The 13,531-nt window shown below is 49.1% G+C and overlaps 1 protein-coding gene across 1 annotated transcript; it reads left to right on the top strand.

The window, feature by feature from the left end:
• The first annotated feature begins 722 nt into the window (after positions 1-722).
• Positions 723-11,363, top strand: LOC133143742 (enhancer of polycomb homolog 1-like). The gene is made up of 15 exons (XM_061265876.1): positions 723-1,217; positions 1,759-3,002; positions 5,085-5,244; positions 5,387-5,532; positions 5,672-5,878; positions 5,949-6,097; positions 6,455-6,602; positions 7,094-7,234; positions 7,308-7,397; positions 7,515-7,663; positions 7,800-8,215; positions 8,983-9,215; positions 9,299-9,437; positions 9,511-9,907; positions 10,026-11,363. The coding sequence occupies exons 2-15, from the start codon at positions 2,850-2,852 to the stop codon at positions 10,096-10,098; spliced, it is 2,601 nt and encodes an 866-aa protein (XP_061121860.1). The 5' UTR covers positions 723-1,217; positions 1,759-2,849; the 3' UTR covers positions 10,099-11,363.
• The last annotated feature ends 2,168 nt before the right edge of the window (positions 11,364-13,531 follow it).

Below are 13,531 nucleotides of genomic sequence, written 5' to 3' on the forward strand. Positions count from 1 at the left end.
TTTTGATCTCATCCGTTCCCTGCATGCACGGCTCGCAAGCAACACGAGCACTTTGCTACTCGGTAGGCCGTGTGTAACTCCAGCCAAGCTCCCGTTAATTAACTTCTCTCAGGCTAATTACTGAAGTGCACTGTAACTTTTTTGCATAGCATGAATGCTGATCCCCTTCCTCGCAAAGCAGGAGTCAGAGTCATGGTGCAGTGAGGATTGCAATGCTGATGAAGCTCAGTGGGCTTCACCATTACGCGGCTCTCTACTTCCACCTAGCGGCAAAAGCAAGAAGTGACGCCTGTTTTTTGGTGTGGCGTTGAAGTTCACCAGTTCACCAAACAAATGCTTGTTTTATTTATCCATTTAACCTCCCATTATGGTAATTGAGAATATATTCTCAATTGACCTGGTTGTAGACAGAAGAGGAAAAACGTTTAATCGGGAACAAAAATTAAATACAAACCCAACTCGTCTTGAATCTTTTGCAAATGCGGCTGTCGGAGTCAGCAATCCCAGTCAATATTCTATGGAAGTTATGTTTATTCAAAGAATGTTATAATTATAGAGTAAAACAAAGGTAGAAATGTGTTTATCACTATCCGTCCGTCATAATTATGAATACAATCATTATTTTTGCTGGGTGGAGTGAGTGGACCAATGAGCGCACGCTGGTGAACTCTCCCCTCAGGTGATTGGTCGATACAGCTGCCAGTCATACGTCGCCTGCTAAGTGGCTCCTGCTGGCCAGTTTGTGGATGTTTGTCGAAGTAAGCTGAGCTCGGAAATCCCTGCAAGTTTGTGCTGAGCTGACAATACTTATTTTGCCGTATTTCGCTGAATGCTCGCTTGACACCCAAGTCTTGCTCTCAGCTACCTGAATTCTTGATATTTTATTCGAGAAAAATCTCACGAGGATTGGGATTTTTTTTTCCTGTCCGAGGCGACCTGCGGGGAAGCTAAGCACAGTTAGCATTAGGCTAGCAGTATGTCAAGCACAAGAAGAGCAGTCATCCTCCAGTCCGGAGACTTTTTCCCAGGAGTCGGTTTGTTGACTTACCGACCTCACGGTGGCCAGTGTGCGGCCAAGGAAAGTCCAGGCAGGACGACTCTGGCTCGAGGAAGAGTTAGTTGCGAGTTGGCAAAGTGCCGATAATGGCGCAGGGTCAGGCTAGCTAAAGAGGCGGCTAGGCTAACGTTAGCCTTGTGCAAACAGCTGTGACCGACAAGTGAGTCCTCAAATTCTCCTCTTTGGATTTATTTTTCTTCATTTTCGTGTTTGTTTCGTTTGAATCGAATGTGCATTTGCAGTGGAACTCGTTTGACTTTCATTTTGAAACAATCTCGGTGCAAATGGCGTCATAATGTCTCTCTGTTTAGCCCTTAATGTAAATAAGCTCCAACACTGACTTTTAAATGGAACACAGATGTGTGTTGAATGGCCCATCATATTTTCATACACGGGAGTAAGTCACTTGATTTTGAGGATCCGATGATCCGATAGCTCGGCAATGCATTAAGAAAAGAAACCATGCGAATTGCCTCTATTCTTGACTTTTGAAATCGAGAAAATTTGAAGATATGATCAACATGAGCGGATGCCGATCATTAAACCGTGGCAAATAAGGAGATATATAATTTTGTGTGTGCATGAAATTAGCAATCAAACATGATTTGATGAGATTGTTTTTGATTTGCTGACAACAGTTTTGTTTTTAACACAAATGGTTTTGCTTGACAGCTACAAGCTTGTTTTTTCCCCACCTCTAGGATACCCAGAATGCTTCACATGTGGAAGAAGTGACTTTGCCCCCAACTGAGTGATGGTTCTTCTGGTAGCCACTCATGCTTTCGGAGTGTCCACGAGGGATCAAAGGTTAAATGATATTCGATGTATATTTTTCATTACTCAGTTTATACTTCGTATATTGGTGAACACACATTTCAACTTGATGAGATTATGTACATATATTTAAATGACACACCAATTAATTTTGTTAAATTTGTGTCATGAGATGGTGTAATGGTATAGTTGACTTAATCTGACAGTGGCTTTATGTATTACTGATGTACGGACTGATTACCAGGTAAGTGTTTCACGAATACTGCATAGTAATGATTGCAAGGTAGGTTTTCTCCGACTTAAGTCATGTAGACTTCAAATGAACTCGAATAAACAAAGATGTACATTGCAAAACAATTCTTAATGTATTTGTAGTTATCTTATAAAGTTCAATTAAAATACTGTAGTTAGAACGATTTTTCATAGACATTGAATAATGGTCATGTATTTTAAGTTATCTTTTGAAATAAGTTGTTGACTGTTGTAAATTCAGCTATTTTGAAGACACGTTACACACGTACTGTAGTTAGTTAAATTAATATTCCGATAACTAAAGTCACAATAAGTGTAAATGGGAATTTCCGTTCCCGTATTGGAAAAAGCCCCCATCTCATCGGTACACCCCTCCTCTCCGCGGACCCCGCGGCCGGTTGTGTGGAGCGCGCACGCGTGCCAAGCTGCGTGGGAATGGCTGTTGGTGCGATGGAGGGGGTTGGGCCGCGCGCAGCCAGCCGCTTCAGCGCTACATGAGCTCCTAATGTCCGCCATGTTGGCCATGGCGCATTGAACCGGGGAGGGAGAGCGGAGCGCCAGAGGAAGCCGCACCGACGCACAGCCACCGAGACGCGGGCCCGCCCGGCTCTGCTCGCGCTGCCTAGCACACGAGCCCGGCCGCGATCGAGGCACTCGTTCCAGGAGACCGTCCCGGATCCATCCATGACAACGAGAAGTAGAATTCCTCGGAGATCGACTCGATTTATGCCGCATCTCTTAATATACGTGTAAAATAAAACAAAAAATGAGTAAATTGTCTTTTCGGGCGCGGGCGCTGGATGCTAGTAAGCCCCTGCCCGTATTCCGCTGCGAGGATTTACCGGACCTACATGAATATGCTTCGATCAACCGGGCAGTGCCGCAGATGCCGACCGGGATGGAAAGGGAAGAGGAATCGGTATGTGTTTTTTTGTTTTGTTCTGTTTATAAGCGGCCCGGTAGCCTCTCGGCGGTTCTGGCCCCCACCACCACCTGGCGGCAACAACCCAGCCGCTACGCTGCCTGCGCAGGCTCGCTCAAAATGGCTCCCGCCTCCGCGTTTGCCGAGCACACGACGACGGTTTCTCGGACAGTTCACCACGTAGCCCCCCTCAGTTCAACGCGGGCGTCGTCGCCGGGAAGTTAGCGGTCGACATGCCGCAGGTTGGCAGTGGTCGCGAGCGTTAGTTCCGTGACAAAATTACTGCGAGCGCACAAAGAAGTCACGTGACGTGGACCACCATTTTGTTGACGTTAGCCGGGCTCGGTGGCTAGGCCGTGGTGTAATTTCCACGTATGAAGGCCAGGGGGAGACACTGAGCCTTCGCCGGCTTATGACAGCTGCCGTCGGCGGAGTTGACAGCTCCCCGAGGCGGCCATGCTGCTCGGCACGATTTGTGGCAGACCCAATCCAGGACTTGATGAAAATCACTTAATTTCTCAACTGAAATTTGGCTACTTGCCTGATAAAGAAAATAAAATCCATAGCTCATGAACTTTAGATCAAGTTAGGCTTACTTAGTTTTCCACAAAATCTCCAATCTAATCGATTTTGGTCCAAGTATTTTATCCTTTACATTTATAAATGACCAACTGTGGGCTTTTTAAAATATGCTTAAGCTGTGACCTTTGCAGTTTTACAAAACTCCATTTAAATTTGTGCTTGAAATGCATTCATTGCATTCGCCACACTGCCACGCTCTTCTCCAAGAACTCGTCAGCAGGAGGCATCTGTGATGCTGAGCGGCAGACACTAACGTCAGGAAAACACAGACGGGGCCGGCAAGTCAGCAGAAACCCAGCCCCCCTCCTGTCACCCCTCCGCCTCTAGCGGTATTACATAACTGAGTGACAAAGGAGATGAAGAGAAGGAAGTGTTTTACGACAGGCTTTGCTCCATGACCTATATCCGTTGCCGGGGTCAGTGGAACGCAGAAGTGGACTTGTCTGACTGCACGTCGGTCACAGAACACACGCTGACCTCTGCAACTCACCTGTTTGTCTATCTACTGCACACTTTTTGTCAGGAAGCTTCGATGAGATGCCGTGTTCTGGTGCTTTCATTCAACGCAGCCTTGAAACTTGCTCGGCGCAACAAACGTCTTTGCTGAAAAGTGCTGCTGAAGGCCAAACTTTGGTTGCTTTGGCAACCTCGATTTCCTCTTTATTGAAGATTTGCAATTAGAAGAATGTGCTGTCTTGTAAAAATAAATGCTCGTTTTTATTCTTTCTGTTGGACTTTTTGTTGCTCCGTGGCCCTGACAGAAAATAAAGCGTGTGTGTGTTACCGGAACATTTTGTCCAAGTGGCAGATTTAGGATTTTTGGCTTTGAGCATACCAAGCAGACCTTTGTCATTATTTGCCTCTTCCTGACCCGTTTCCCGTATCCTTAGGTTCGTTTCAGTTGCGTGAAAGTGAGCACAACAAAATGTTGGCAAAGAATTTCTTGCGTTCTCGCCAAATGATGGAAAATTGTGTTTGTGAGTCGCAAACCAGCAACGGAACGTTTTAGTGCTTTTGAAACGGACTTCTTCAAGGCGTGGCGTACTCTGCGACCGGTGAGCCAGGCCTCGCTGCGATACGTTGTGGCTGCTTGCTGTTGTCTGGTTTTAATTGAGCTGAGCCCTGAGAGAAACATTGACTTGCCGGCATCTCGGAGGGTCGGTTGCGGTTGTGTGACGCCATTTTTGGCACTTTTTATTGGACGAAGAAAATGTTGCGACGTGTCAAAAACGAGTGGGAGCTGTGTTCAAATAGTTGCGAGAACAAGCCGTAACCGCGTCGGCCATCTGTTGCGGGCACTAGCGGAGAAGCTTCACTTAAGTGCGTCTTCAAACGCTGCTTCCATTGATTTATTTCTTATTTCAGAAATGAGTGAAGTGACCAGCAATCAAGGCCAATTGCAATTTTGCATTCTAACATTTGTTTTTGAGTCGCTCCTCCTCCAGCTTTGAGTTGAGTTCCGCATGCGCTGATGATTCTTCTGTGGCGCTTGGGCAGGAGCACCATCTCCAGCGGGCCATCTCGGCGCAGCAGGTCTACGGCGAGAAGCGGGACAACATGGTCATCCCCGTGCCCGAGGCAGAGCGCAACATCCCGCACTACGAGTCGCTCTACCCCGGGGAGTTCCGAATGCCAAAGCAGCTTATTCACATACAGCGTGAGTCACTTGCACCTCCGCCGTCAGCAAATCACAAAACCATCACTCGTCTTCACGAGGACCTTTTTATGAAACCCGATCGGGCGAGTCGGAACCGTGTCTCGAGTTTTCCCGCTAACCATCCGCCGCCTCCCCTCTGCAGCTTTCGGTTTGGACACGGAGCAGCCGGACTACGACCTGGATTCGGGGGACGAGACCTTTGTGAACAAGCTCAAGAAGAAAATGGAAATCACTGCACTGCAGTTTGAGGAGATGATCGACCGCCTGGAGAAAGGCAGCGGGCAGCAGGTAACGCCAGCAAGCCGATCGGATTCTGTTTGGTGTGAAAATGGCTGAAGTGAATTTCTTCCCATTTGTCAGTCCGCGCAAATGTCTTCGTATTTGCTGCCCTTGCAAAGAATTTCTTCCTGCTCTCGTTTCGATGCAGTTTGTCAGCCTCCAAGAAGCCAAGCTGCTGCTGAAGGAGGACGACGAGCTGATCAAGGAAGTCTTTGACTACTGGAGCCGCAAGAGGAAGGCCTGCAAGTCCGGCACCTTCGTTTCCAACATCAAGCAGGAAAAGCGGGACGGCTCGAGCACCAGCGACCCCTACGTGGCCTTTCGCAGACGGACGGAGAAGATGCAGACCCGCAAGGTGGGCCGCCGAATCGGAGGGAGTCAATGCGAGTGCAGCAGAAGCTGAAAACGGACGTTCCCATTTTCAGAACCGCAAGAACGACGAGGCGTCGTACGAGAAGATGCTGAAGCTTCGCAGGGACCTGAGCCGCGCCGTCACCATCCTGGAGATGATCAAGAGGAGGGAGAAGAGCAAGCGGGAACTGCTGCACCTCACGCTGGAGATTGTGGAGAAGCGGTGAGACACGGCTAGCTGCTCTTTGACATTCAACATTTGCTTCCGTGGCTTTGCTGGAAAGGAGCTCAGTGACGCCTCATTGGCTCCCGGAGTCTGGAGGTGACTTCTCTGCACCCCCAAGGCGGCGCTTTTTGTTATCCATCCCAACACGCTGCCGCAAATGGAATGAATTTCCTGCCAAACAAGCTGTCAGCCTGAGCGCAAATTGGGGCGCTCTCCTTGAAGTGCCTTTGATTTGGAGTGACGCTCCAATTTCCGCTTGTTACACTCGCCCGCGTCGGCACTCCGTAACTGGCGCTGGGAATTCCCGCGTGGATTTGGAACTCGTTTTGACAGTGCGTTTGGTTCCCCAAACAGAAACGGCGTGCCTGACTTTGGCAGCGAGGTGATGGCGGAGGCGCTGGCCCGGCAGGCTCTGCTCAAGCCTGTCTACACCATCCCCATTATCCCCAGTGCCAACCAGTACCGACACCAGGACCACTTGGACATGAAGGACTACAAGAAGGTAAAAGAAACAAGCGGCTCTGTCGGGAGCTTCGAGCCAGCCGCTTAATGGGCGCCTTGTTACTTTGTAATCCATGGAGGCAAAATAGTTGATCCGGACGTGTTGGCCTTTTTTTGGCCTCGTAACACCTCGTTATGCAGCTTCAGAGTTGCCCTTATCTTCCGTCGTCCTTCCTGCTGATTCGATTAGCTTCCGAGACCGACAGAGCCCCGCGGAAACCACCTCTTGTCTTTTGTTTCAAGCGGGCCTTTTTTCCTCCCTGTCGTTCGTTGATTGGCCTCACAGCTTAACGGCTCAAAAGGATCTGACTAATCCTTGCCTGAGCGGCGGCAAGGATGTTTTATGGGGTTGGGTCGGGGGGGGGGCTGCCATCTGGCTCGGTGGTGGCGGCATCTGGCACGCGTTTCCATCTGCATATCAATGAAAGAGGACAAGAGACAAACATTCCGTCCCCCTCATCTCTCGCTCGCTTTTGTCTCTACCGCGAGCAGGAGAAGACGGAGGTTGTGCGAACCAAAAGGAAATATGAGAAGAAGCCCAAGATCCCCCCTCGAGCGGGACCCTCGGTCTTCAATGTCAAAGACCTCAACCAATACGATTTTCCCAGCTCCGACGACGAAGCCTTCTCACAGGTAGGCCGAGTCGAGGGATGCGTGGTGATTTTCAGCTGAGCTCTTTTCTCAAGTGTTGTGTGTTTTTGGACAGATTCATTCGGGTTCTTCAGAAACAGAAGAGGAGAACGACCCAGATGGTTGCTACGCTTTCAGGAGGAAGGCCGGCTGTCATTACTACGCCGTGAGTGCGCTTCGATTTTGAGAGCGCGACCTTTACTTGTATCCGGCACTCGTAGATGTTGACGTATGCGCGACCTGATGTCTTCTTTTGTTCACTTGGTTTTGCTTCTCCCCGCAGTCGAGTCCCGGCCAGAGCGCCGGCTGGCCGTGGGAGAGCCCGTCGAAAGGAGGCCTCGCTCACGCGCGCTTCCGCTACTGTCTGACTTCCTTGAGCACACCGCGGCGCTGTGTCGGTCTGGCTCGACGGCGCGTGGGCCGAGGAGGCAGGTGAGTCACTCACCGGGCCTCGTCCCGGTAGCCTTGAGTGGACCGGTGAAGCACTTTTGTGGCGAATGGCGGCATCGGTCTGCCTGACACTTGGTTGAGATCCGTGCATCGAGCATTTGTCTTTGGCTGTTTTCAGGTTCTTGTTGGATCGGGCGCACGCCGACCCGGACGCCGTCCGTCAGTACCTGGATTCGGATTTGCAGCCCCCCTCGCTCTCCTCCCCACTTTCAAGCTCGCCGCTCCGCAACTCCAGCACCTCGGAAAACAATACCTCGGACCCCGCCGGGTCTTCCTGCCCTCTTCCCTCCGCCGCCGCTTCATCATCTTCATCGTCCGACGTGACCGTGGACCTAAGCCGGATTCTGTTGAGCATCAAATCGTGCCGCTGGAGGCATTTCCGGCCACGGACGCTATCCCGGCCGGCTTTGGACGCAGGAGTGTCGAGTCTTAAAGCATTTGGCGATTTTAGTCGGGCCGTGTCGGGACTAACTCGGAGTCTGTCTGGGGGATGCTTGCCGCAAACCTGCACCGGTCCAGCTGCTCCTGGCAAAAGTGAGTGCCTGCTATTTATTTTGTCATCAATTGTGTTTCCATACTGAGACTTCACCAAAACTCGTTTTGTTTTGTTTTGGTTTTCCCCAATCTGTTTTCTCTTGGAAAGTGTGGGTGCTCTTTGCACTTTTCTTGCTGATTCATTTTAAGTCATTTTCACTCCTCAGTGTTGCAAAGAATCCAGAAGGTTGCCCAAGGAGATCAAAATAAACGCTGAGAGAGAATGTCTCCCGGGTGGCCCTGTCAGTATGGTTCTTTGCTTTTCAGCCCTAGCGGGCTTGAATCATTTATCATCCGTTGCTTGGAGCATAAGCGCAAAGATGGAGTCCGGGGTTTTCCATTCATGCGCTGCTTCTATGAATGGAAGCCTTTTGAAATCGGCTTATGGCACAATAACATAATAACAGAAACCGGACTTGCCTAAAGTAGTCATATTTTGTCGTATTGATACATTTTTACAGTTCTTATTACGTGGATTGAATGATGAGTTAATTTCTTTCCCAATCCCGAGTCAACTAATTGTGTTGTCGAGCAGGAGATTTTGCAATTCCAAGAGAAGAGGCTCACCGCGCTGCAATTATTATGATCCATGTCATTTTAAAAAAGGTGCTACTCGGAATATATTTCCAAAATAGATTTTTGGGGCAAAAACAAGCTGAAAAGGTCAAACAAAGCTGCCAAGCTCCGCTTTTCCCGGTAGATTGCTTTCCAAAGTTCATGTCCACTTGCCCCTGTGTGAACCGTCATTGTCTTTTGACCCGCTCCAGTGTTCACGGTGGAGCAGTACCAGCAGCACAGAGAGCAGCTGGCTGTCATGCAGAAGCAGCAGCTGGAGCAGAGCCAACATCAGCAACACAAAAAGGAGCCGCAGCATCCGCCACCACCGCCGCAGCAACCGCCGCCACCGCCGCAGCGACTCAAGGAGCAGCAGCAACGGCGGCCTCAAATCCAGCAGCACGTCAACAACTCACTGAGCGGGACCGGCCCGCTCATCAGTCAGGTGTGGACGCGCTCGCTTGCTCCCGCTTGTGCACTTCCCGCTCACCCCCTTTAACGACATCATCCCTCCGTCCGTCCCTTCAGGTTCTGGTCTCCAAGACCTTGGACCAGGCCAGCGCCCAGTTCGCCGCCTCGGCCCTGGTCACCGCCGACCAGCTGCTGGCCTTCAATCCCAAAGAGGAGCTGGTGCTGGCTGGCGGAGTCAACGGTGTGCTGGGAGCAGGTTGGTTGTCGCCGGGCCTCGTATGTGCAACATTGAGCCAGAAGGTCAATCAAATCTCTGTCGTCGTTGTCAGGTGTCTTGAAAAGTTTGCATCTGTCCAACGCGGCGGCGACGGCGCTTCACCCCAGCCACCCGTCGCCCACGGCGGCCGCCCCTGCTTTTCCGCAGCCCTCGCCCCGTCCACTTGCGCCCACCGCCAACGCTGTCCCCGTCTCCCTGGCGGCCGCCCCGGGCAACCACGCCGCCGCGCTGGGCCTGCTGGCTGGCGCTACCGCCCCCGCTGCCGCCGCCACTCAGGTCCTCATCGGGAACAACATCTGTCTGAGCGTCCCGTCGGCCGCCAACCTGACGGGGCGCCACCTGCCTCGCGCCCTGGCCGGCGTGCCCCCCTCTGCCTTAAAACTGTCGGCTGCTGCCAACCTCCAAAAGCCCAAAGTCGCCGCCACGCCGCCCGTAGACATCGCGTCCAGGTGAGGACGCAGCCGACGAGTCTTTGATGAACTCCCCGGAGAAGGCGTCATCTCGTTAGATTGGATCCACTCCATTGCCAATGGATGTTTATGTCGAGCGCGTTTGTGTTCTGGGCAGGGAGAAGCGCGAGGAGGACAAATCGTCTCTGAACAGCATCGTGGACGGCACAGTTGCCATGGAAGTGACGTAATGGCGGAGGAGGGCGGCAAAGTCTTCAGGTGCTGTGCATCGTAGCGTCAGAAAGTGGCTGCCGGGAGGGATGCCGAGCCCGCCGCCCATGTTGTCCGTCCTTTTGAAAACGTGTGTGTGTGGGGGGGGAGGATTGTGTTTTTGTTCCTTTTTTTTTTTTCCTGTGGAGGGGCGTACGTGCGTGTACGTTGCGCTTGTGTGTACAGTAAGGACTCGTTTGTACATAGCACTTGAACACACAACTGTCCCTTTGTCATGTTTTGCACTTGGGAGCGAAAAAGAGGTCAGTCGTGTGCGTGCGTGAATTGTATCGAGACGTGCATGGTGCCAGATGCTGCTTTTGATCTATTTATTGTGCCGTGTTTACACCTTTTTTGGATTCTCGTTCTTTGTACGCCGTCGCTTTGTTTGCTTCCCGCGCTCGCTCGTGTACGCACGTGGGCCGGCCGCAGACTCGCGCGCGTCACTTTCACATGTTATGTCAACAAACTTGTTGCGTGGGGGTCAACGTGGCGGGCGGCGCCTACGAGCAGGGAGGAAGTCTCTTCCCAGAAGCCTTTGCTGCTTCGTTTGAAAGCACTATCTTTGTGATTTTTTTTTTTTTTCCCCCTCCGTCGATGGCTTTTTGATAACGACAATGCTGCTTTTTGTATTTTGAGTCAGACGGGGGGGGTCCTTCGTTATTTCATACGACAAACCCGTTTTGTATTCATTTGATTTTTTTTTTGATTTTTTTTTTTTAATCTCACCGACATTTTTTGTATTAAGTTATTTTTGTATTTTATGTTCTTGTGGTCAACTCGATTGTAAGCTTTTAAATGTCTCGGTTTGGTTCGTACACTGCACAGATGATAAGGGAGGCGAATGAACGCGTTTCATCATTCCACTTTTGAAAGAGGTGAAAAAGCAAAATAAGGGGATGACGCCCTCCGATTTTCTTTTGTTCTTTCTTTGAGAAACAAATGGAAAAACAAAACAGAATCTCTCCAGATGGCTATGAGGCCAACAGAACCACAAGTATTTTTGGGTGCCTTCCTTTGGGGAATTTTATGTCCTCTCTTCTGTGAAGAGTCCGGCACAAAGGCGGCATTACTTAGTAGTGCTCGCGCGCTTTGTGCGGGCGGATCTTGAACGCTGGCCCGCCTGGCGGCTTGTGTCCTTGAGGTTTACTTGTCCCACCTGCAGGCTGAAAAGATGTTTAAAAAAAGAAAATGTGACAGAGCTCTCACTAAAATATGACAATAAAGCCCAGGGCCTTAAATGTGACCTTCCATGACGTGGCTCGTTTTTATGTGTATCCGGCGCTATTCACTTGGTCACTCCGATATCTGTACTGCCCAAGGCCCTCACCATCACTAGTGCAACTGCACTAGTCAATCACAAGTGATCCACTGTCCCCCTCACTGCTGCACCTGCCTGCCTTGCCCTCTTCAGGCTGCATATTTGTGAGTGAGAGAGACATGTTACAAAGAAGGCCTTTCACTCACCAGACGCACATCACCACCATTCTCTCGCAATGCCAAACTAAAGGAGGTGAGTTTTAAACTGAAATATATGTGTATATTTATATATACACAGTGATCCCTCGCTACTTCGCGTTTTATTTATCGCGGCTTCACTACATCGCAGATTTTGTTTCCAAATTAAAAAAAACATTTAAAAGTCAAAATAAAACTTCTAAATTGAGGATACGTGTCTAACCTTTAGGACAACGTAGTATTGCTGCAAATGTTCGTTTACATTCCTTTAGAAGTTCGTTTTCACCTGTTAGCACGATCGCGAATTAGCATCTTTATAATCTAATAAATAAATAATCTGTGTGTGAATTCTCAGAGGCAGTAAAACAGCAACATTTGATATTGACTTAGTAATTGTCCCCTTTGTAAGATAATATTTTGGGCTCTTTTTTCTTGCTTTATCCTTTTAATTGCGATCTACAAACTTCACATTATTTGTTGCCTTTTCCAGATCCCTTCACATTTTTTCACAAATGACATTGCGTCACAGGAGCTAAGGATAGCTCAAAATATTTGGAGCGACCTCCTCACAGGATCCATTCGAAATTCTTCAAATGAAACTGTAATTGTCCATCTTGACCACTTGATGGCGCAACCGCACCATCCTTGTGCACAGGATTCAAATTATGCGCTCAGGTGTCAAGCTGTTTGTTTAAAATAGTTTGGCCGCGATAAAGACAGTGATTGTCAGCCGGAGGTTTGCAGCCCTCTAGTGGTCCGTGGTAGTATTGCAGGTGGTCCGCGAAATTGGAAATGGAAAATAATTCTAACATTTTTGAAAATATATGGATTTATTATTTAGACTTGATTTATTTTCTAACTAATTTTGTGTGACATTATTAGTTGCCATTTGAGGAAGATCGTTCTTCAATTCCAAAAGTAAAATTTTTGAAAAGATATGGATTTATTATTTAGACTTGATTCATTTTCTAGCTAATTATGTATGACATTATTAGTTGCCATTTGAGGAAGCTCGTTCTTCAATTCCAAAAGTAAGTAAAAAAGTTATTAAAAAAAAAAAAGATTGCAGGAAGGTATTTTATTTCTTTTTTAATTGGGAAAGACATTGATTCATATCAGTTGAATTGCAAAGTGTGGCCTTGCACACAACTAACTCCAAGGCAAGGTTGAAAGTTGGAATTTTTTATGTTGTGCGGGTAAAAAGAAACAGTCCAAGTAAGGCAAGAATAATTACACTAAGCAGAAGACTTTTTCCTATTTGATGAACTGAGCCCAGCCCTGACTGGCGACTTCTGGTAGATGCGCAGGAGTTTATTTTTTCCGTCTTCTTTTCCACTGGGATCCGCAGCCTGCCCAACTGTGGATGAATGAACAAAGTCTGGCTGCCTGGCTTACGCACCCCCCGCCACCCCCCCGGCCCAAACACGGAGCCGCGGCAGTGTTCAATTGTTGTTTAATTCAAAATGTCACTTTCACATGCCATTTTAAAGCTCGTCTTTTGATTAGTTTCTTTCCATTCGGCTTTGAGGACGAATTTGCGGAATAGTTGCGCTTTCCTGGGCGATCGACTATCAAAAGCAGACGTGACCTTTCGGCTCGAGTTGCTGCCAGTCACTCTTAGCACAGATAGACATAAATCCTAAGACCCCCCCCCCCCCCCGTTCCATGCCCCCCCACTCTTTGGAAACTTCGGTATTCGTGCTTTTGTTTAATTGGTGTTTTGACGATGCAAGTATTTCAAGAAAGCTGACTTGTATGACAAAGAATCTTCTCAGACGTGCCAGAAATGTCCCCAAAAATGTCCACGGCGCAAGGTGCGAACGCCTTATCGGCAAGACGGCCTCTCTGCTGGTGTCCCTCGCATACCGGCGTGACACCTTTTTATCAGTCCCTGGAACGCCGACCGAGCGCATCTTTTATCTGCGTCTCTGTGTTTGTTCAAGGAAAATTCCAAGC

The sequence above is a fragment of the Syngnathus typhle genome, linkage group LG19, assembly GCF_033458585.1.
Source record: "Syngnathus typhle isolate RoL2023-S1 ecotype Sweden linkage group LG19, RoL_Styp_1.0, whole genome shotgun sequence".
NCBI classification, from domain to species: domain Eukaryota; kingdom Metazoa; phylum Chordata; class Actinopteri; order Syngnathiformes; family Syngnathidae; genus Syngnathus; species Syngnathus typhle.